This window comes from Dermacentor andersoni, chromosome 2 (genome assembly GCF_023375885.2).
Source record: "Dermacentor andersoni chromosome 2, qqDerAnde1_hic_scaffold, whole genome shotgun sequence".
NCBI lineage: Eukaryota > Metazoa > Arthropoda > Arachnida > Ixodida > Ixodidae > Dermacentor > Dermacentor andersoni.
In genome coordinates, this window is record NC_092815.1 from 64,524,724 (window position 1) to 64,549,953 (window position 25,230).

General features: G+C 43.6%; 1 protein-coding gene across 2 annotated transcripts in view; it reads left to right on the forward strand.

Annotated features, from left to right (window-relative positions):
- Positions 1-13,587, forward strand: part of LOC126542208 (transmembrane ascorbate-dependent reductase CYB561) — a 52,188-nt gene extending 38,601 nt beyond the window's left edge. For both annotated transcript variants that reach the window (XM_050189166.3, XM_050189165.3), the window contains exon 5: positions 4,273-13,587. In XM_050189166.3, coding sequence (XP_050045123.2) covers positions 4,273-4,447 — 175 coding nt within the window. In that variant the 3' untranslated portion in view covers positions 4,448-13,587. The remainder of the gene's footprint in view (positions 1-4,272) is intronic.
- Positions 13,588-25,230: the final 11,643 nt, after the last annotated feature.

A 25,230-nucleotide genomic window follows, 5' to 3' on the forward strand; every position in this document is an offset into this window, starting at 1 on the left:
GGTTTATTCAAAGGTTGGTGAAAATTGAAGAGAAGAGAATGAAGTGATGAAAAGTACATTTCGGAGCCCCTTAAATAGGCTCTCTACAATAGGGGGTGGGATCTTGCTTCCGTCGACGTCACATGACCGGCACAGAAAGAGGGCCTCTCCTCCTCAGGTTATACCGAGCCTGCTGCAAGGAAGAGGTCGTCCCGCCTCCTGGAATTGTAGACGCCTGTCTGTCTCTTCTGTGCATTGCGGGTTCGTGGAAGTTCTCCTCTAGGTCCAATTCTGTAAACTCGCGCGCGCACACACACACACACACACACGCGCACACACACACGCACGCACAAAAGAGACCTGTACACTGCGGGGCTTCTGTCACACACTCGAAATGGCCATGGCGAAATAGGAAGTCACGCTTCATTTTGAAGAGGCCTGGTGAGACATGGTCGGTTGAAATTCCTTTCAACACGTGGTGCCAGATGCCAACCCTAACAGTCCTGACCAGACCTGTTGAGAAATTTGAGGCACTCTAAATGCATGAGTGAGACATCTTGGTTGACGAGAGTGTGCTTCATTTCATAGGCAGGCTTTCTTAGAAACAACGCATGCCACTGAAGCACACTTGTTTCGGGGTCAAGTTTTTTTGTTTTCTCCAAAGCTTTCTGTGGATACATTAGGAATTTTTTTATGTACGTGGGGAAAGGCTTTTCTGGAAAAGACAAGTTGTTCTGGCATTTGCTTGACATGACTATTAACCCTTTCTATGTCGCTGACGTACCAGTGCATTTTCGTATTTCTGTCCCGCCATGTTGCTTTTGACATTCCTTTTATCAGAGAGGAATGTGAGGACCACACCAAGAGAGTATTTGCGATTGTTCATGCCATTTCTTTATTTCTGCAATTTCAAAAATAGACTATTGTGTTCATGTTTTAATCTCTGACAAAAAAACCCTGATGCCAGGGGTGCGTCACCTCTGGAAAAAACCTGACACTGAAAGGGTTAGTAACACATTTGTATTGTATGACACGAGCGTAAATTCTGTCAGTCATCTGGAGTTTAGACTGATGTTGGTGGAGACAATAATACAGGTTAGCTATGGCAGCGTGGGCCCATGGAAGAGGGGCAAGGTTTCCGACCACTTTTTGACGAAGCTTTTGGCACAACATTTCCTAGACAAATTGCCGCCTACCAAACAAAGATAGATGAGCATCTGTGTAATTTGCACAAGGAATGAGTCATTTTGGAAGGTAATAAGGATGTGGTGGCTTGATTGTCATGTAGGCTTGTGTGCAGTACCATATTTTTGTGTTTTACTCCAGAAAGAATTTCTAGAAGTTGATAAGCTACTAAACAGTTTGGAGGATGCTTAAACTTTTTCATTACGAGTGGAACGCGATAGCATTCAAAGATCCCTAACTACTTCTCACACTTCCAGGCAACTGCAGCTTACGTAACCGTAATGTTTACTGGGAAACGCTGGTGGCGAATGCTATGCACGAAGGCAAGCTATCTGGTAGAAATGCGGCCTCTTGCATGGGCTGATCTTGTGTTCTTGTTTCAAATTTTTAATATTTCAGTCTGAGAAGATTTAACACAGAAGGCATGCACTGTTGCTGTTTTGTTTCATGACATTTGTTTGGAGGCTTTCATTCTCAAAATTCAAAAAAATTGTGTAACGAACTTTCTTCCATTTGCTTAATTCAATTAATAAGTATGTGCAATTTCTCCTATGCCATCCTTGGTGTCTTTGTTTGTTGGCTTCTTATGATATGACTAACCAAAATATGGCCCACAATTTTCTTTCTTCTCATTTGTAAAGAATGTAACACAAGGTATGAGCAACTTTAGTGATAGAAGATGAACTTTAGTGCTGTATGGAATATGTACAGCAATTTTCGCTCATGGGACACCGACACCGGATTTCCTGTGACACGGGGCCTATAGCGTTAAACGCTATAGCATTAAAGCATTCATTCTCTCTCAGAAACCTTCGGTGCTTGGTTTCAAAGTATTTTGTGTATTGCATTCGAGCATGTCATTTGTAATCGGCGATGCATGGGGTGAAGGGCCTGCATACGCAGGGAAGCCCAATTTCATTACTGTGTGGAGTTTTTTTTTCTAAAAGAGCTTGCATTTTTGACACAAGTTTTATGCTTGGCCCTGCTTTATGCAACCAATAGAATTGTTTGTGTGCAAAAAGGGTTCTGTCTTTTTTTCGTCTTTGACTGAGCATGATTGAGTTAGGACACTTTTTGAAGGCAGAATATGTGAGCTGGCAAGGAGCTTCGACGGATGGTTGTTTTTGCATTGGTAGGTAGGTTTCCAATTTGGAGAGAAGCCGCATGAGCACTGGTTTGTTACAGCAAGCTGCAGACATTGGCAGTACATGAGCGAAGGCAACAGATTTTGCCCCACAACTCTCACCACAGTGCATGAACATGCAACTGCATGTTTTTTTTTTTTCGGCTCTGAGAATGGCTTATGGTTTTATATTATTTCCCTTTTCTTGCCTGCACTGAACCTATTCCATAGTTTTAGTGTCGTGTGTCTGCTGTTCATTGATTGCTACTGCAAAAACTGAATATGACACTGCCTCAGTAAAGAACTCTGAAGTGCTTATAGTGCTAATGCATAGCAGTGTTCTGTGTTCAGTTTTTCTGCATGAGCTGCGGTTGTGAAATCCTTTTTATGTGCACCCATTTTCATGCTGCCTCTCGGCAGTGCTTTGCAGCATTTCTCACCACATTTTGCTAAAGGTGTACGGAAGCCTTTTAAGCTGCTGTGCTTTTGTTTGTAATTGGTAGCTCAAGCATTGTGCCCAAATATTTTTTTTTTAAGGGCACTTCCCTCAAGGTGTCAAAACACTCATAATTGTTTGGGGCATTTGACAGCAGTTAACCAGTTTTGAATAAGCATGGCTTCCTCATCATACTAGCAGTGAATTGCAGCTTTAAAACTGCTTCAGAGCAGCTTGGAGTACTTTATCCTGACTGAAATAGATGCTTTCACTTTTCTACTTTCAATAATCACTGAAATACAGGCAACTTTGGGGAGGGCCTGGTTCTAGCATATTTGCATTATCAAGCCCGTAGCCTCACCTGGCCTTCTTAGCACTTTGTTGTTTTAAAACACCGACTCAACAAAAGTGTTGCCAAGTCTATTATGGTTTGGTGTGTTCCCATAAATGCTCCTGCCTGGCGTAGTGTTGTGCAGAGGTCAGAAGTCTTGAGAACCTGTTTTATCTGCAAAATCAACTCTTCAAGCTACATCAGTAAATATTCCTATGTCCCTTATGATCAGAAATAATCTCAGTAGTTTAATTTTGGGCGTAGCTGCTACCGATAGAATATTTTGTCTTATTAGAGCACAGCTCCTAGGCACGCAATCCTGTGGCGAGAGTCGGTATTGTTCTACGGCGTAACTGAGCATATGAGCAAAGCGAATAATGAGAGCGAACATGGATCGCAGTGGGGGATGAAAAAATTAGCAAGAGTCAAGAGGCGGGAAGAGGAAAGTAGAAATGAGGAAAGTGGAACCACGAGGTGGAAAGTGGAGGAGGGTATGGCGAAAGCATGAGAAGAAAAGCGTAGTGCCACGCAAGATTTGTAATGACTGCAACAAGATGGCGCCAGAGGAGCGTGCTGTCGTCTGTTCGCCAATGGCATGCGGCAAGCGTGTTGCATGATACCATATGTGGAAACAATGCACTGCATGAGTGGAGGTCTGTCTACAATAGCTGCTGTCAATCGCACCCACGTGTCATGCTATTGTTGTGATCTCCCGATTTGCAATCAGTTTACAACGTGCCGCACGAGAGAGATTGTCCGCACCAGCCATAATATTGTAAAATGAAAACATGTATATAGCTGCGCTCAAATTTTGCATTAGGAAGTATGGTAATCATCTGTGAATTTTTATCAGTAAAATGCAAGTACTGACACTAAATGTAATTTTAGACAGGATATGTCTCTGGTGGCTGTGTCTACAAAATTTTCATGTGAATGGGACAGTGTGCTATGTAGAAAACTTATGTGTGTTCCCATTGTAACACTTGGGCAGTTAGCTCTCCTTTGAATTATCATTGCACCAGTGACAATTAATATACACAAAAAAGGTAATGAATCTTTCAGTAATTTACGCTTGTTCATGCCGTACACAATTTTATAGTAAGCACATTAGAGGTATACCTTGCTTAGCAGTTATGTTTGACGGTGAAGCCATCTCCTTACTGTGTCTGTTTATATGAATGAGCTGACTACATCTGTGCTGCTCTCTCCTGTGTGCAGGAAAGCAAACTACCAAATGCTGCCTGGAGAGGCTGTGCTGGGCCACATGATAGCGGTGTGCATGGTGGGCTTTGCCGCCATGGTGGTGTACCTGACAACTCGAACATCATACCGTCGAACGCCTTTGCCAGAGGAGGCGACCCTGCCTTTGCAAGCGCACACACCCACTGATTGATGACAGAACTGAACCTAAGACCCGGCTATTGCTTTGAGAACTGCCCCCTTTGATCTGATTTAGTATAGAAGTAGCTTTCACGCTAACAATACCGATCTCTGAACACATTGCAAGAATAGCAAAATGTCTTGGGCTCTAATTGACTGGCCTGATAGTTTTGGTTTTGATCTCTCCTGTTCTTTTCAGAAGTCCTCATAACATTTATTTTTATTGCTCATGGATATCTGTATATGTCTAAAGAAACTAGAAAATAAGATGTTTTTCTTTTTATTTCTGCGGCAGATGATATAATAAGAAGCCCTCAGGCTTCTTCTGAGGAGTTTGTGTATTCAAGATTGTGAGGAGGGTTCTTTCAAAAGCCATTCCCTTGTGGATTTTCACTTGTGCCCTTCTGTTATTTTGGACACTTTTTTGCTTATACCTACATTTTGCCATGAACTCGTTATAGGTGTTCCTGTTCTGTGGCTTTCTGAATGTTTGATGAATATGCTATTTAGCTGGAAAGTCTTTTAATGTTTACTTTTCTGAGCCACAAAGGATTCTTGCTTGAGAGTTTTCTTGTAAGATTAACCAGGATGTCATCAAAGAAATAGGTAAAATAAAATAAATATAGGTTCCATCATGCTGCATGATGAAATTGTATCTAGTAGAAGGGATGCATGGAAACAAATACAATAAATAAATAAATTTTTAAAAAAAGAGGCGCTATTGGGGTCACCCTAGGGGTCAGGTGTGTGCAAGCTAACTGGTGAAGTTCAAATTATCCAGTGGAGGCCAATTTTATGATCGAAATAACGAAAGTTAGGGCCCATAGAAATGCCTGAGTGCTGGCAGAGACCTTTGGTCAAGATTGAGTTAAGTGAAAAATCGAATTAATTGGAGTTGAATTAATGGAAGTCTACTGTATAATTTTTAAAACTGAGGAGGATATCATTGCAGCTCTGAGTATGTAGCCAAATTAAGTTATTCTGTAAGATCATGAGGCAGCTTTTGTTCATACCTTACTTGGAAGGTAGGTTCTGTGCTTTGTTTTGTTTGATAAGTACCATGCCCACACCACTACTACTGTACATCAACAAAGCATAACATAGCACTGATTCTTGGTGTTGACTGTTTGTTTAGACTTTGATTTGAATCGTTGTGATGTTTTCAAGTTGATTTGAGTTGGTCTCATACATGGGGTTAAGTTGGAGATCTTGGATAACGCTTTACAGCACTTGTCAGTAAATATTCAGTAGAGCGTCTACACCACTTCTGGAGAATTTCTCCTATATTTTTCTGATTTAGGAAGGTTGTGGTGTGCTGTGGAAGTTGAAGAATTTGCTACTCTTTCTTTGGTAAGTTGTACTTTAACATTTGCTGACAATATGCCGTGTTATTTTTATGCTTGTGAATGTTTGAGAAAAGGCCCTTTTGTGTTTCTAGGGCTACATTGTTTCGGTGATTTCATTATTGTTCAGTGTACTTCTTCCTTTATGTTTATTATTTATCCCGTGAACTTTTTTTCTTTCTGTGGATTCAACACAGTGTACTTACACCAGCTAGGCGCATTATTCGTTGTGATTTAGAGCTACTTGGTGAAGCTCGCATGTTTACCTTTGATGTGTGGGCCATAAAGTCAGTTTTCTCCAGCAAGTTGTTCCTTTTCTTTTTGATTCAAAAGTTTGTCCTGCAGCACAAAACATGTGAATCATGCATGTTATATGGCATGCATAATTTGTTGCCTTCTTTGAAGTGCAACAGAGCTCTATGGTGTGGGCCATGGTTCACTGAACACTTTTAGCTATCTGCCTGAAGCATGCATGAACAGGTCACTGTCAGCATTTACTCGACTCAGAATGTTTCTTGTACGAAGCTACAAGATCGCTGCCTGAAGAATGTGCTCGCGGATTTCGAAAGATTGCCCCGACATATTTTGATTCCTATTTTTGCTGTCACTCTGTTCATGTCACAGTGTGGCCCAAGCCACAGTAAGGGCAGCATCTTGTAATGATTCTTTTCTTTCATTTTCTTTTCTTCTGCTGTACTGAGTGGCCTATCCCAGTGCAAATTAGCTTGATGGCATGTGCATGCAGGTGAACACAGTGCTCGGTGGTCAGTACTGGCAAAAATAGCATGCTGTTAGGGAATGTGTGAGGCAAAAGCAAAGGGAGAGAGGGATTGTTGGAAAGAGAATCATTACGAAATCTCACCTCGACATGCTTACAGTAAGGTTGTCATACAGTGGAATAGGCCATAAGTGTTAAGCTGCCATAAGTATCTCCGGAGATGTGTGCAGTTGTACAGAGTAAAAAATTTGCAATATTGTTTTTCATTTGAAATGAATTGTATTTGTTCTTTTTAAGGCTAGCTAAGTAAACAGTACTTGCTTTAGTGGGTAGAAAATTATTTTTTCCTAAACTGGCCCTTGCTGCTTTCCGTTTTTATTTCGTTCCTTGTGCAATGAAAGACAACTCCTGAAGTGGGAAATGCACAGCTCTTGTACTTATTCTGGTGTTAGGAAACACGTACAGAAAATTGCTTGCAATTATTTTTTTTTCCTTAGCTGACTTTAGGGGGCTCCCTTGTGGTGGCAAGACTTCATTAACAGCGCAATGATAAATTATAAACAGGATGTTCTTTGTACATTGTGCATGCTTAGTTGTCTATCAACATTGTATTGAAAGCCCTTGAGTTTCCTATCTTTCTTGCTTATTCTTTTGGGGGGAAGGGGCTGGAATTGTTGATGATCTATACGGAGGTAAATCACATTGGGGGCAGACACTGTGCAAGAGATGGACTTCGGTGTTTATCCTCTGGGACTTCATATAACTTCTTTATTTGTTTACGTTTAGCAAGGCAAATCAGTCTTATTACCTTGAAGTTGTATTTATGGCACAGGCACTTCAGTCATTCCTATTTGTTCTTTGTTACTGAGTTACAACCTGCTTTCTTTTATTACTTTTTTTTTCTATGCTATAAAGCTGTTCTTTTCTGAATTGCAGTTCTTCAGAATTATTTGCAGCATTTCATGTTTGCTTACAGCTATTGATCATTATAATTTTGTGGCCTACAGCTTTTGTTTTGTGGTCTTGAAACATTTAGCTACTTACTGTTGTCATAGCCATTGCATGTAGTGCTGGTCTGACACATTTTGTGATTGCATCTTTCTCTGCATTCTTTTCCTGTCATTTGTTTTATGAGATCTGTTTTGGTTTGTTTGTTTTGACTTAAGTTTCATGTAATACAAGTATTATCTTTATCAAAGTCATGCTTTAAATGATAAATCTTTTAAGCCTGAAGATTAGGTGCATTACATGTGTATTTTACTTTCAGTTCCCTGTATGTGAAAAAAGGGCCACCACTTTTATAGAAGAGTATTTCTGTTTTGAAGAACAACTGGATCAGAGTAACGATTGTGTCTGAAATTGCTTTGCTGATTTAGTGAGCCCTAATTTTACGTGGTCTGTCTTTATGTAATATATATGATGGGTCTTATCTTTTCTATATTAGATAACAGCTTTGTTGATTAGGATAATGCTTGTAATTGTAGCAAATGTATGCTTTTATTCCATAATCTTAAGATGTAGCATATTGGATATGTATTTGTTTATTTTACCTTTTAGCTATTTGTATACAAAAGAAAAGGCGTACCTCTTATGTTGCATTCTATAGCATGCATCACAATAATAGCCTTGTGGGGTACTTGCTTTGTGCTTTGTTTAGTTGGAATTTCATACATGTATTTGCTGCATCATGTGATGCATACCAGTATTTTTAAAATGAAATTGTTTGTTCTTTGCTTGGTGAAATGAAAACATTCTTTTACCATTGTGTGGCCTCAGTGTAGTCTTGTTAATCGTAGTGTATGAGGGCTGCCACGGAAATGCTGCATTAATGTGCCGTAAAAGCATTGCAGATCTTCGTGATATGTGTATGCATACATGTTGTTTCTATCTCTATTGTCAATGGAGCCTAATGTTTGTACTAATATGCTGTGATGTGCCATAATGGTTGAAAACATATCTTGTCTTCTATGCGGAATTTAGTCTAGTCATAGTGAATGTAGCTTATCTGTTACTGCTGCTGCTATTCAGAGAGTCTTTTTATAGATATTTCTATATGGTGTTGTACTACTGTGCAAAATAAGTGTAGCCGCTGTTGTAGTGACATCATGATGGTAAGAAAAACATAAGTGCTGTCATTGACTTGACATGAAGGCGACTCGTAATGATGAATTTGTATAGAGCTTGTGTTTATTCAACAAGTGTGATTTTCAACTTCAACAACAGTAGTTGTTACTATGTTTCATGTCTTCTTTTAAATTCCAGATCGCCCAAAGATTTTTCTTCTAATTTTGCTCCTTTATGGTCTTTCCCAGTCAATGAACCTTGAATTTTCACGTATTATGCTAGGATTTGGAAGTCTTGTATGCAAGCTGCGTTTTAAGGACCAGAAAGCTTTTGACGTCGCCCTGTCTTTATGTTATTTCTGTTCATCTTTCTGCCTTGATTCTCAAAATGTGGCCTTATTGCACTGTTCTTTTTTTGTTTTGCATTTTGAAGAATACAAACATTCGCATCTTACTTTGATGCCGATCTTCTTCATGATAGTTTATATTATCACTACATATCAGTTTGCATTGTATATGGTTATACCAGGGTTTGCGTGGGGTTGTTGGAGTTATTTTTAGACTGCCTGTGAAAGTAAACAGAGTATCAGCTGCTGAATGTTAAATCAGTTATGAAAGGCTGATGTGGCTCCCAAATGTGTTAAGGGTAAGCATAGATTGAAAGTACATCTTGCTTGAGTGGCTACCTTACAGAGATAATCGATAGCGGTATCAGATGAATATGGAAATGCTTGACAAAGGCCTCCTGACATTGAAGCAGACACTGGGCTCATGACTTAGTCCATCGACATAGTGCAAAACACTTTGTCTTGCTTTTATATATTGACTCAATAAGCCTTCTCCCAAAACTATGACCTACCCACTTCATCTTATCAAGAATGCTACTTTTTGTATTACAAGATTCATAAGATTATCTGCCTTCATCACCTAGGACACTTGCTCTGCCAATACGATTAGAAGAACTGCCACTTTTTCTTTTATTTATTTTCTTTTCTTCTGCCAACATTCTTCTAGGGCTTTTGTTTCCCTTGGTTCCATTCCGTGCAGAGTAGCATATGTCAGCGAATGTACACTTGCTAAACGCTGTGCTTTTCAATAAAAAGCAATCTTTTCCTCTAGGTTAGGATAGTGCAGTGCTGTGCTTACACTGTTTCAATATGCAAGTGTCTTGCATATTGTTGCTTTGTGTACATTCATGAAGCAATTTCCTTCCATAATCATGAACAAACTAGCGCCTCGAGATGTCCTTAAGTGGACCACCCCCCAATGTTATGTTGGTGTTGCGTCATTGAGTATGTTGACATGATTGACCACATTAATGCTGAAACTTCTACTAAATGTCTCTGAAGCATTTTGCTGGATGGTATGCCAAGTGAAGGTGAAAACACCATTGAATGTCATTTACAGAGGATGACACGCACATTGCACAGTGGACTCGTTTGAAGTTTATCATGTGGTGGTTAAGCCAGTATGAGCCCTTTAATGGTAATGAGCCTAGTTTTTGTAGAGTGTCTGTGTGGGGTTTTCATTGGAAAGGTGACATATCAGAACAAGTTGAAATAGACTTTTGTAAATGTTTGATAGCATGTACTGAATCTGGCTAGGAGGAGGTCCTCTGAGCTTTCAGCACTTTTGCTTGTATACACAAACACTGCTCACATTTTGACCTTGCTGCTCCTCTCCTTTCTCATATTGGAAGTAATTTGTGTGGCAACGCTGTAAATTTTATGTCACACGTTCAGAATGCTATTCATTTAAATAGGCCTTTTTGTGTGTAGTATGTGATGCACATTTGTCTCATGTTTTGCTATCCTTATTTCAGCACTGTTTACAACTCTTATCATAGGACCTAGAAGGAGGCTTTTATTGTAAATTCATACCTACAGTTGGCTTTTGTCGAGAGCTGGCTTTTGTCGAACGTGGAGCCTGAGTCACGTGTGATAATACTTCGAGAGGAAATTCATTTCACGTTGCACGAAAGCTCAGGAGGTAGAGGCAACATGAATAAGTCAAAACACTGGTGTTAACTTTTTATCCACTATACATGAGTGTCCCAACTAACTTGTGCCAAAATTTAAAAATATGTTAGTGCCATGTAGCTGGACAGAACCAAGGTAATGTTGTTTGCTGTCGCTTGAAGCAAGTCAAACTTTTTTCTATTTTGCCTTTCACATTCGTGATTATTAATTCATTAACTTCTCAAATATTCTAATGAGCAAAATTGTCAATCAGGAAACCGTAGGCAATCGTGATGATTTCCTGATACATCTTTCTGTTTCTCAGTACATGCTGCACAAAAGCAGTTCCCAAGCGTTAAAAAAAGCCCACAAAACACGAAAGAGTGCCACGTGATCAGTTGTGCGGCCCCTTTGGTGTGCTTTTGTGGGCTTTTCTTGTCCTTATCAAGCTGCAATCTCACTGAAACGCTGTCCACTTGCAGCTGCTGGGTGCAGCATATGGGCTGATTGCACTGGCACAAAAGTGCCGATCACCTTGTCTAAAGTTACGATTAATATGCTGTGACCACATTGATGTGTCACTGACAGCGTCTTAGATGAGAAAAAAAAAAGAAAAGAGGAGGGATCCCCGCTTACCACTGCCACGTGAGGCCTGAATAAAGTAGCAGCGAGCAGCCGAGCACGTGCGTGCGAGTGGTGTTAGAAAGAATGGCAAACGATGAGCTGAGAGCGCCGCCTCACACCATCTATGGCTCGGCTAGCAAGATTCCGCCGGTCAAAGAGTGTTTGCAAGGGATGCTGCCTACACTGCTCCGTTGCCTTTTTCCTAGTATTTTCGAAGTGGAGATTTAGAGATATCCGGAGTGCAATGAAAAAATGTTTCGAGATAGGCGGAAAACTGGTTGAAAGCATGGCCAGAAAGAAAAGTCGACTGAACCGATATATAAAAATATCACAGTTAACAAAGGTTGACTGTACGTGCGACACAGCTCAACGCAGTATGGTTTAAAAAGCCAGTCCACCTAATGTGCACTGCATACAAATATGGAAAGGGGACACCTGATTTGCATTCCAGACAGTTAAATGCCACTGCTTTCTGCAGCTAAACGAAGTTCATTTTATCAGGGTCTTGAGTGTGAGGTCTGCTTCACAGTCAGCAGCAAAATATAGACTTATTTAAGCTGCTACAAGTGGTCATTGTCTGAACACCAGTTAAGTGTTCTCTTTCATCTTGGTGACTTTCCTGTACGTTTCCAGCGGAGTGCACTTTCGTTGTAACGAATGCGGAGGGGGACAAAGCAAGAAAATACTTTCTTTCGGAAAGTGCAATGTGCTGCTCGGATTTTTATCTTCTCTATGAATGTGTTACATGCCTGTTATATAAATCTTCACACTCTAGCAGAAAGTACAATTTTGCCGTGTGGAACTTGAATAATGTTGTCTTGCAACAGGGCCTTCATCTGTTGGCAAAGTTTTTCGAAGCTAGGTTTTCTCTTAAATGTGTGTAGTACAGTTGTCTGTTCTTGTCCCCATCTTGTTTCAGTGCCAGCACAAACACGAACAAGTTGAGAGAAGTAACAGTGTGTGTTTGTGTTTCCATGCCAGCCAGTCTGCGTGTGACATTATCCGTTGTAAGACTTGGATGTGGTGTTTTGTGGTCAAAAACTGGTTTAGCCTGACAACACTTGTGTTGCAGTCAGGTTGCTTTGCATAATGCATTATGCTATCCGGTACAGGACTTACACATGAAAGGCATGGCAGGACAAGCACTTGCCCTGTGTTCCTTTAATATTACCTATCTGTGCTGAATGAATACCACATTATGACTTTACAAATGTTGTATTGAAAGTAATGCAAAAATGGGCATAACTTTTCTATTAACTGATCCAGGAAGTTCAAATTACACATGGCTAGAATATTTCTTCGTGTGTACAGTAGCAGTAGTAAAATGAGACGCCCGCTATGAACTCAATGCATTTGGGCCAGATATATATATATTTTTTTTTGGTGGCCACCACTGTGCAACTCCTTCCGCCTACTCTGTGTCATCCAGTCATTGCAGCAAGAACTTCATTTCCCTAAAGCTGAAGTGGAATGGCTACAAATCTGACCTGCTCGGTCAGTACGAAACAATTATTCTGTCAAAATTGGCGCTGGACAGCTGCAGCCACTAGCCATCTTTTTAACATGACATAAAAAGACAAAATAGAGCCAATTTCCAGGAACTATTTTCACACCTAGTCTGTGTCCAGCTTTTCTGTGGGGGCTGTACAGCAATCCACTTGTGCAAAAATCACGTACGTGTCCCTTGGTCATTGACAGTTCAGCTAGTTGACTGCCTCCCACCTTGTTGACTTTTTCTACATACGCCTTTCCTCTTATATATTATTTATCTGTTCAGCGCTATTGCATATGACATTGACTTGACCATGATGATTCTGCAGTTTTCTGCGGGTGTCAAGTATACGGCACCTTTTTTCGTCAAAAACTTCATGAGAAAGCATTGCTTTTGCTTTGCTGAGACCCGAGCTTGTCTGTGATGTAGAAAAAGATCGAACCATTTGCGTATTAGAAAGATGACGAGCCACTTTGATCACGTTCATAATTAAATGGCTGACGCCAATTATGCCCGCTTTCGCATTATACTTGAGGTTAACAGCCGCATTGGACGGCTGGCTACGTAACCATGACATATCACAATGTCAAGCAAACAAAAGTCATTTATATTTTCCTGTTTGTATTTCAGTTTAGGTTGTTGGCTTACTTTTATTCCTTTCCAATCTTGACTTGCTGATATGATCCGAAAGCCAGCTATTGTGAGATTGTGTTTGTGTACACCAGCATTTAGCTCCTCGTTGTCGTGATACACGCTGTTGCCAATTGCTGTTGTAAGATTGCATGGCCTATGCAGTGGATGTCGCTCACATCACTGATGTTGCTTTAGTTGTTGATTTTGGCGAGTAAGCTGTTGATGCAAGGCTGGTTGTACGGTGCCGTTGTCTTTCTGGATGTGTCTTTTTTGTGAACTTGCTGTCTGTAATGTGCAAAATAAAAACAAATGGGCAACTCAGGATTCGCCTGCATATCTTATCTTGTGCGGCGTAGTCCGCTGAGGCTTTACCTCGGGCCTACTGCAATTCTCAATGCTCGAGAAAAAAAAAGCAACATTTAACGGACTTGAATGAAGATCGTTGCATTTAAGAGGAAAATCTCAATTCTACCAAACGTAGGAAACAGGGTTTTAATGTAGGGCATCATAGGTAAAAAAATTGTAGGAAATCGGTAAGCTAAAATAAATGCTTACACACTCGCAACCCTGCACCAAGGTTCAGCATATATCACAGTCCTGTAAACTGCATCTGTTGTAGCATCTGAAGCATCGTCGAGTTCAGAGCAGAACTTTTCCATATTGCCACACATTATTCCACAAGTGTTGCTCACCTGTGAAATAGCTATTCTGTGGTTGTGTACATGGCATACTTGCAACGTCTTTGCGTTTAGCCTTCTTCCACATGAATCCTTGGGATATCCACCCCTTTGAATTCCTCTAAATTGCGTGGATGCTTTAGGTCGCATCACCAATTCATGCTGTACACCGCCATACGCATCCATATCTTCCGCAACTACATCTGTTCATGACCGCATGCACACCTAATATCACAATATTTCTCTTTTCAGGTAGAGTGCTAGCTGCGACAGGATTTCTTCGTAGCGGTTAAGTCACAGGAAATTCTGGTTGATCACGTGATCGGCCCTTTCAGACCGCAGAACTTGGAAAAATTATGCATACTTGACGTCATGCCGTTAGCATTTGTATATGCGCCGCTCTTCAGTGTCAAGATTTGCATTATTTATAGCGTAAAAACTTAAAATATGTTCAGTGGTGAATGATCTTCAGATTCGTGCGTTCGCTTTCTGGCTATGTGGCAGCATACATGCGTATCTTCACGGGGAAGACCAAATATCGTCGCCTCTACCTGGCTGCTCGTTCCGCAGTGTAACCAAATGAGATTTTTTCTATACTGTTATGCTGTTGTCTCGTTGCTTAGAGTAGGCAGACTGCTCCGCATGGCATTACCACCGAGTATGAGTTAGACATTGGTGGGATTTGCATAGAAAAGTATGGGCTCGTGCATAGCCTTATATATAGGAGAGGATGGCTCGTGCTTCAAGCAGGTGAGAAGCAAGTACTGTGGGTGAAGTCGCTGATTTCGTTTCCCCTTTACCAGCGTATTAGGTATGCGTTTGTATTTCAGATAGCCCGAGCCTTGCTGTTTTTCTGGCAACTTTTGGGGCTTGCTGAAAACATGCTTACGGTACGACGTATACTGTCCGTTTGTTACAAGTATAATTGTTTTCCTCAGCCGCATTCGGCTCATCTGCTGCTTGGAACTGGCTACTTGGCCGCACGGTGATTTTCCACTCGATGTTTCGTAAAAATGAGGAGAGTCGGTCACTGCTTGAGAAGACAATAAATGATGTTGAAAGTTGCGATGCCCGCGTCTTCGCAGAAGCTCTTTAGTCAAATATATATTTCCCTCTTATGGCTCTTTAGCTATCTCGCCACTCCGTTAGGATAAACCCCCTTACACTTCGTAAAGTAGCGACACTCTCTTCCTCCGCCTTCATTCCTCCTCGTTTCTCCCTCTTTCACGCTCCCTCCTGGACCGCGCCGCCGCCTACACCGCTCGAGCGTAGCGACGGCGCCAAATGCGCTCCGCGCCACTCCGTAGACGCTTCTCGAACGAAAATGGCGCTGAAGCACGGCGCGAGTGCCTACGGTATGCTATTAGGGCAATAGCGACGCGGCGTCGGCCTCGGCGAGAGCGCGCGAGGAGGAGGCAACATCCTTCAAAGGGGGCTGCTACTTTACAAAGTTGGGTTTTACGTTAGGAGAGATGATGACTTCACCGCATTGCGCCTCTATGTGTGGCTGTGCAGCCTTTACAGGCGCAAAACGTTCTTTTCTTTTTTTTTTTTTTCTTCCCACGCACGCGGACCGAAGCAACTAAAATATGAGCGAACTTGTGCTCGAAGCGTAGCCAAAGCTGAGAGTCTTGCGCCAGGCAATATTACAATGACACAGCCTTTAAGTCTGGTCGAGCCATTTTCATGGCCAATTGCCAGCTTCAACGGCAGAAAATCTGAGGATGACTGCTTAGCTCATGAGCGCCATAGGTAGACAATATCCTCTGTTTCTGTAAGGAAAGGATAACAAACCAAACGAACGCATTAGTTCACTATTGCTGTGTACCGCATTTAGCTTACCTTCTTGAAGACCAACCGATAAAGATATATCCCTTTAGAATACTGTCAGCGTAATTTTCGACGTAATTGAAGCACGCCAATAACTTTCGAGTCACGAATAGCCCACGTTCCACGTTAAAAAGCAAATTTGTCGCTGACGTGCTGCAAAGCTGCAATAAACTCTCAAAACGAAATGAAGCTATTGCTGACCCGTTAAATGCTTTTCAAGCACCCGTCGCGACTTTCTCTGCCATCACAGTGAAATGAGTTCGGTCTTAGCCGTGCAGACAATGCACAAGTATTTCATGCGGCAATAGCGATCGTCTGCCATCCACAAAAGCCGCAGATTCACCGGATTGCACTGCTCTGACAGCGACGGTTGCGGCTGCGCCAGGGCGACGTAGCAATTGCAATCACTAAAATGTAAAATGCTTTTGTGTTGTTCATGAGGCAATTTTGGCAGCAGCCACGTATCATTTAACATTTAACATCTGCAAACAAATGTTAAAGCTGTTTCTCCGCGTCATCAAATTGAGTACATGTGTCATAAACGCGGCATTCTATCTACCACCCACTTTTTCTGTGTCCAGCTTACTACTCCGCAGCGTCGCTACAGGTGATATTTACGGCAATGAGCCACATTAATAGTTGTGCGAAAACTTTCCACATGTGCCGTTGTCATCCGGGCTTTACTTGTTACAACCGAGTTCAAGGGGATCCATAAAGCGTCGTATACGGCAGCGGAGCTTGTCATTGTGCGTTATTCTGTTTATTGCAATCTGTAAGAACAACCTCGACAGTGAGTCGTGTTTTGTCAGTTTGCAGTCAGCCCTACATTGCAACTCATTAGCAATTAATATCGGAGATAAGAAAAGGTCACCATCAAGATCTCTCTAATGGGCATGGCATCACCTTGCAGTGACTGCCCGGTCACTGAGAAACCTTTGGTAACGACTTTGTTGCTGGCGTTGGCCGATCAGCCCATAAAGGAACCCGAACAGTTTTCCTATCTTTATCGAGAACAGACGCTGCGAGGGGTTGTTATGGTCTGATTGATCAGTGGCGAAGTGGGTCTCTTTACGCCGTGTAACTCCGCAAATCATGCAAGAGAGATGCCAAGGCGTAATATGCAAATACCTATTTTATTTACATACACGTATGTGCACGAGAACGTAAATCAGTCAAAAGAAAATTGCACTTTAGTAGAGTCCGTATCTGGCTTTTCAGGCTTTAGAGATTCCTTAGGTCTCTATACGGACCTGACCGTCTCGCGCATTGTCCAATCAAGTAGCCCCTTTTCTCCTCGGGCACTCTTACAACATGTCTTCGTGCCCTCGTAGGAGTTTGCCCTACGCTGTTGGCCACGCACAAGAACACGCGGGCACCCTCACTCAAGCGCAGTTCCTCTCTCTCTTTCCGGCAAATGTTCAAGGAAGAAGGCGAGGCAAGGTTGTTGAAGCACCCGGCCATACCGTCATCGCTGTGTTATCGGTTTCGGGACACATCACTTGTCAAATTCAAGTTTGAGAGGTTTCAGCAATTAATTACATTGGACAACATCTTTAACGCCGTTGGAAACACATCTCGATTAGTTTTACTTGGCTACGCTGCTACAGGAGCGCACTTTCTTTTTTTTTCTTGCAGAGCACTGACCCACCCGTAGAAGGGATGTGAGATTTTACGGTTGTCGCAGCACGCTTTCTAATAGTTGCACTATGTTTTGCCCCTTATTGTCCCGTTGGCACCGTTATGTCGCTATGTTTACCGTTCTGTCGGATGTCGTGTTAGTACTGTTTTTTTATCTTTAATACTGTATAACACTCTGGCCTTGTTAACTACACGACTGGATTGAAAATACTCTGTGTGATTAATTCCTTATTGTTATATTATCTTTTTTACTAGTGATTCGTCAATTAATTGACTATTTTCCGCCTCAGTTGCAGTTACGGTTGTGTTATGTAAACTACTACTGTTTTATGTGTCATCATGTATTTTCTACGTACTGCCCCCCCCCCTCCCCCCCACTCAGTGCTTCAATTTGAGGCCTGTAAGGTATTTTCAAATAAATAAATAAATAAATAAATAAATAAATAAATAAATAAATAAATAAATAAATAAATAAATACGCGCCGCGAAGAGGGCCAGAACGGGAGCTGAACCAAGAAGGGCATTTGGGACGGTAATCGCGGTCGCGCTGACGACGGTCGGGCGATGACCGTAGTGCAGTAATGGTCTCAGCAAGTTCGCCAATCATTTTCTGCCGATCTTCGAGGTGCGCCAGCGGAACGGTCGTTGTAGCCACGGTACCTCTTGCTGAATAGTCGGCGATGTGGTCGACCAGCTCTGCAAGATTGTCGAGGGACATATCTTCTGGTGCGAAAGCCAAGGCGATCACCGAATTCTGCGGCAGACGCTGAAGGAACAGTTCACGCAGCCGCGGACTGTTTACGTCCAGCCTGCAGTCACTGAGGTGCAGCCGCATACGACGTAGAAGCTCTGACGGTCGACGGTCACCGAGCTCCTCTTCGTTGAGAAGCTACTGTAGGCGTCTGCGCACATGCACAGACGTGCATTGTAGCAGCGTCGTTTTGACGTGGTCATAGGGGGTGGTGTCGTGGGGTGCATCCACAACATCTTGGAACTCCTCAACCACCTCTGTAGGTAGTGCTGAGACAGCGTGGAGGAACCTGGCACGCTTCAAGGTGACGCTCTGACTGTTGAAGATGGCCTCCGTATGAGTAAACCAGGCTGCAGGATGTTGTGGCCAAAAGGGTGGCGGGTGAATCTGCACCGTGGCGAGGCCTCGTTCGTGGCCTCGTCCATGACGTCATGCTCGCCGTACAATCACGTGCGGGTCACCACCGAGGTTAGGTCCACTACAACAATGTGTGAGTGAGCGAGTGCAGTTAAGGCCTGAGAACCGTTCGGACCGATGTCAGGAGCCGAATAAAACTCTTGTTTGTTTGTTTGTCTGTCTGTTTGTTTGTTTGCCTTTACGAGTGGCTCATACACACTATAGCGGGTTGGCCAAGAATCGGGTGACTCCCAAGAAAAGATTACACGAATCTAAAAAGAATCGCTATTGAAAAATTTGTATAGCTGAAAGAATGAGGTCGCATAAAAATTAAGAATTTAGCAAGGGAATTGTCCTGATTCAATTATACATCTCACAACAGCTGAACCAACATCCCCATGACAGTGTCCCTGAGAAGAGGCTCCGAAAGATAGAATATCAGGAATCGTTATATTCAATCCAGCACCATGAAATTGCCTTTCTAAAGTATGTTTTCTTAATGATGAAAGACGGCGACATGAGAGAAAGAAGTATTCCATTGTGTCATGCTTACCACAGTAAGAGCACAAGGAGGAGAGCGCAAGACCAGATCGATGCAGATAATAGTTTACCGTAAGCATTCGACACCTCAACTTTGTAAAGAGGACTTCAATTTCTCTATTACGTCAGAAGTTTCTGCCAGAATAGAAAAACTGAAGTCCAAGTTTCTACTCCAAGGAAATAGGAGATGTCGGTAATCAGCTAAATTTGTTAATGATAGGTTCACAGAGTCTTGCATGACTGCAAGCCTCCTGAACCTAGCTGCAGTTATGAAAGCTGATACAGGATGGATCGGATTAATTGGACCACCAAGGGCCGCTTTCGCGAAGCTGTCTGCTAATTTATTAATAACTAACCCTTGTGACCAGACACTCATACCAATATAATTAGTGTTAAGTGAGAGGGTATTATATAATGAAATGTACGTGATATATGTGAGCCACTATTTGCAATGAGAGCTGAACATAAAGATGAAGAATTCGTTACTACTACAGTTTCCTAGACCGAGGAGTTCACTTTTCGTAAAGCCAATGCAACCGCCAGAAACTCATCTAAAATACCGGTATGTAGTCAGGAAGTCTTAAAGAGAACGACCAGTCTAAAACGGAAGAGAAAATTCGAGTTCACGATTTTACTTCTGATTGCGAGGCGTCTGTCGCTATGACGGCGTTTATTTTTAGCTCCAATAAGTGATTTTGTAACAGCCCATTTAATATATCGTAAGAAAGATGTTTCGCGTTGTTTGGATATATGTCGTCAGATATAATCTGGAGATTATCTCTCTCACTGCCAATAGTAGAGACCTCACATAATCGTACATCTAAGGGACCAATAATTGCCTGAACGAAGACGACGTGAGAAGCGTGGAACCGAGGCCAGGAAGATTGAAAAAGATATTACAGGCTGAAATATAAAAATGATTTGTAAGTGTATAGGATATTTAAGAGCCTTTTTTTTATTCTTGTTCTTCTGACCTCACGGCTAGCAGCACGAGGCACATCCGCTGGAGTGTGCCATACGCCTATAAAGGCGGCCGAAGAGGATGACGATGGCTGCTAGGCCTCTATAGTGTCTCGAACTGTTTCTTTTATTTATTCAATCATATTACCACCCGATTCGTGGCCTATCCCCCATAGTGAGTTTGTGCCATTGATTGAGGCTTCTTCATCATCATCATCTTCAACTGTCTTCACAGACTCGATACTTCGTTGCAACTGCGACTGTCGTCACATCTTTCACTTTGCTTTGCAAATTTACTGTGGCGCCTCTTCTACCCTAAGGGCGGCTTTTAGAAAGACTAATTCCTCATCAGAATCGCATACCAATGAACGTGCGACTCGTGCACCTATAAAGGGGCATTCAAACACTGCTTGCGTTTTTGTCCTCGTTAAGATGTCGAGCGCGACCTTATTCGGGCTGTGCGAAACCTGCTGAATTCTAGACCATTTCCGTGAACAAAAGGGGAGCGTGGTCTTGTACGTCGCAGGCTCACAATACTCACGCATGCGTTGTTACAAATTCTGAAACCGACTAGTCTCAGTAACCCTCTGTAGGAGTGACTGGCGCTCATCTTCCTTTCTCTCTTCCTCCTTCCTTTTGATCTCTTTAACCCCTTCTGTGTAAGGCAGCAAACCAAACACGCGGCTTGCTGACTCCTCCTCCTCCTCCTCCTCCTCCTCCTCCTCTCACTTTCTTTTCTTTACGTTCTCTGTTTCAAGCAACTCAGAAATTACGTCTGTTGTTAAAATTTAGCGCACGGGCTAAAGCGTGCCAATCTATGCCTAGGTCGAGCCGTCTGCTGCACTACTCTACTCTCGACGCAGCGGCACCGTTTCGTGGAGGGGGCGCCACGGTACGTCCTCGAGGCCAATACGCTGCGTCCGCGCGTAATGAAGGGCGCGAGGGGAATAACAACGCCAAAGTTTCGGCCTCCGGCTGAGCCGACGTCCGGACGCGAGGAATCCGACTGACCGCCTTCCTTATTTGGGAACGACCCTCGCCTTTTTGTTCTTTTTCTCGCGGAAGGCTGTTCCGCTAGTTGCGTGCATTCTTCACGTCGCGTTCGACACGATGCGTGGAGCTTAGGAGACGGAGACGATGTATACACGTAGTGGTCCTGTGTTTCTTGCTCTTGCATCAACTGAACGCTCACTATGTGTAACTCCGCACACACTGTTTATCAGACTCTCGTTGCTAATGATGAGTTACAAAGTAGGAGTCCTTCTTAGTTATACCATCCTTGCATCGTCTATGGTCACTTTTAACCTTGTGGCTCTTGTTCCTTTCTCTGTTTAAAATAAAACGCACATGCAATTTATTCCGTTTCACTTGTGCTGACATGACGAAGTCAGCACTATCCGAAGGAGTAGACTTGTGACAGATACATTAAAGGGGAATTTAACTGTTCTTCTGCACGTCTTACTGCGCGTTATTAGTTGTCACTAGGCGGTGAACCACCTTATGCGTGTAGCCAACCTGAGAAATTAATGCGCAAAAAAAAAAGACTTAATTGTAGAAGTTAAGGACGAATTAAAAACACAAGACAAAGCAATGAAGAAGTTGCCTATAATTAAAATTTGGTGTGTGTCAGGTCGTTCGTTTTCGCGCCGCTTTGTTAACATTTCGCTTCATTTATTGAGGCGCTGCACTCGAACAGGTAATTGCGTTGCGGCATTCTGCATGCCCTCCCTTAATGTGTCATGGTCTGGCCGCCTGGATCGCGTAGTTTCGTCTAGAACAGTAGATAGTACCGCAGTTGCCGCAGCCTTGCGAAAACTACGCGCGTATTCCGCACGTGACATCGTGGGGATGACGGAATCAAAGTCAGTGTTACAACGATTATACCGTGGTCTACCTCGAGAAAAGTTTACAAGACAATATCTGGCACTGATTTAAGCTCTAATGAGCAAGGAATTTAACGTAAAATTTCATAGGATACCGTTCCACGTATGAATTGAAGGAAATGAAAAAGCTGACACTCTTGCACGCCTAGCACGGACATTTGTCTCAAAAGCAAGAGCGCCAAACATTTTTTCAGAACCCTAAGGATGCCTGCCGCATTCACTTTAGGGCGACTCACCAGACTCCACACCAAGCTTGTGCGGCCCATGGACTTACTCGCGAAGAAGCAACACTGTTGTACCGCATCAGAAACGATTCCGCGTTATTCCAGCTTGGTTATTCAAGACTGGACGATGCGCTTCCCCGCTCTGGGCCTTCTATGGTGATACCGGCAGCATTGAACACTTCATTTGGCTATGCTGGCAGTTCGACACAGAAAGAAAAGCGATGGTCGACAGCCTGCAAGAGAATGGTCTTTCGCACAGGACTTTGAAGACGTCGTTTTCCCCGGAGGGCTCGCGGCAATCTGGAAGAGAGTTCAACGGCTGCTGATTGCCTTCATGCGAGACACGAGGCTCTTCGACACCTAGTGACACACATAGTGGCACTCATAGGAGGCTCAGGCGGAACAATTTTCGGCTATGTATTCCAGGCTAACGCCGCCACCGCAACAACCACAACCACCACCACCACCGCCACCACCACCACCACCACCACCACCACCACCACCACCACCACCTCCACCACCACCTCCACCACCACCACCACCACCACCACCACCACCACCACCACCACCAGACTGCGTGCACAGACAGTGTTCCCTCTATCCCTCTTTCTCTTTCTGTTCCCCCTTTCCCTTCCCCCAGTGCAGGGTAGGAAACCGGACGCTCGTCTGGTTGACCTCCCTGCCTTTCCTCTCTTTGCTATCTCTCTGTCACCACCACCAGACGCTCGAGTCGGAGAAATAAAATGGGAGCCAACTAAGTTGACTGGCCAAATTAAATGTTAGGGTTTTACACGCCAAAACATCGCAAGATCATGAGACACGCCGCAGTAAGGGTCTCCGGGTTAATTTTGTCTACCTGGGGGCTTTTTAAGAGCACCCAATGCACTGTACACGGGCGTTCTTGCATTTCGCCCCATTGAAATGCGGCCTCCGGGGCTGGGATTTGATCCCGCTTCGTCGGGCTTAACAGCGTAACGCCAAAGCCACTGCGCGCCCACGGCGGGTAAAGTTCACCGCCTAACGTACATCCAACAAATACCGGAGGCTTGTTCTTCCTTGATTCGTACTTCAGTTTGTGACGTTGCGTATCGATCTCTGCGGCTATCTACATGTATAATCCTGCTTCTGTTTCCTGAACGTGCGCCAACCAGCCCTAAGCGGCAGTCACGCGTTGATCTTGATCAATGACGATCATTTTACTCGAGAGCTTAGGCAACGCCGAAAGTTGGATTAGTTGAAAACGTGGACCTCGTTTAACATTTCTGGCGCTTTTAAGGAAGAAGAGGAAGGGTATACAGAGCAAGTTGTTGCGGTACAGGGTTGCCAGGTCGACGTCTCCCCCGCTTCCCGATATCGAGCATGTCGCGTCTTGAGCGTACTGCATGCAACATTTAAAGCAGCAATTGTGTCCAGGAAACAAGGGAACGGCCGCGAGGGGAGTTTCTTTCCCTACGGCCGGGTAGGCACTTCACAACCCTTGCAGGAGGACGCGCTCTCGGGAAGCGCGGCGTGCCTCTTTCCCTCGCCTCCGACGCCGCCATGCGTGGTGGCTCGGAGGCGCACGGGGACCCAATGAGCCGGTCGGCAAACAAGAGCGGCTTTTGCTAATTGGACGGCCGCTCTCGTTCAGCGCTCGGCCTGTGCGCGGCGTGATTCCGCTCGCCGCCGCCGCACCTGCTTCCATCCTGCCGGCGGCGGCGGCTGCTGCTGCTTCCTGTTAGCATCCTCGGCCGCCTTCTTTCCGATCGGTTTGCTATTCTCCCTTTTTTACTGGCTCTTGGACGGAACAGGAAGAGAAGTAAGCTGAAGAACAAAACAAAAAAAGTAAAGTGAGGAGGAATGACAGCTGAAGCGCCGGAACCGGCTGTTTGCGTTCCTTGTTTCCCAGTCCGACGAGAATGATTCCGCTCATATATAGCGCCACGCGCGCGAGCGCCAGTCTGCAGCCCTCGTGCGGCACCCGCGCTCCGTGAGCATGCCGACAATAAGCGGACGTCATAACGGCCGACGAGGGAGGAAGTTCGCTTGTTTACCTCGTTATAGACAATGAAACGGCCTCGCTTTTTCTCCCCCTGTCGACGACGATCATTGGCTGGCGCTAGCTTGATGAGAGGCTTTGGTCGCGTGCGTACCGAATGTGTTTGATCATGATTCTTTCTTGTTCTGTTCTATCATTTTTTTTCTTTCCTTCTTATAGGAGCGGTGGTGTACTTGTGCCAGCTTCTCGCTGATGAATCCGCACGGACCAAGCAGCGTTGTCTGCCTCATTATTGGTATACTAAACAACTGCAGCCAACCAAGCCTAGCTGCAGTAGCGTTGCAACGGTTGAAGTGAAACAAAACAGAAACTGATTAGGCCTTTTCTTTTTGTTCGCGTTTTCTTCAGAGCGAAAGCGAATTCGGACAATGCATCAACTTATACAGAGCCAACCACGAGGTCGAAAAGCCCTCATTCAAGCTCGCCCATACCGCGATGGTCCTGAGTGCAGAAGCGAGTTACTATGGGGAATAAACATGCTCAACGATTGCGGGATCTCGGGGGCGTTAAGCAAACAACCATGGTTCAGCTAGATATTAATTAGGGATTACAGAAAGTTTTGAAAACTTCTAAGCGCAATAATTCTTAAGGGACGATATATAAGAAAAAGAAGATAAGTAGTTTAGGTGCGTACTCAAGAGGCTCTTGTAGAGTCTGCAAGGGACTGCAAAGGCAACGAAGCGAGGCGAAACAAGGGTATACATGTATACCGATCACCTGCCAAATCGGTGCCTTGATAAAGTTGAAGGACCCAGAGAGATAAACTTTAACGAAAGGGAGAAATATGAGAGCCTAGCCAAACGTATGGCGTGCTATTGGAAGTGATTAAAATGCATAGTGAAAAATAAAATAAAAATAAGGAAATAGAAAAATGTGGAAAATAAAGAATACAACATAAAACACTGAAAACGCACTAATGCGCGAAGTAACGATTACGATTAAAAAGAAAGACTCGGTAACAAAAGACACGCACGAAACGTAAGAATGTTGCGCCGACAGCTGCAACGCTCTTCCTGTCTTTCGCTTCG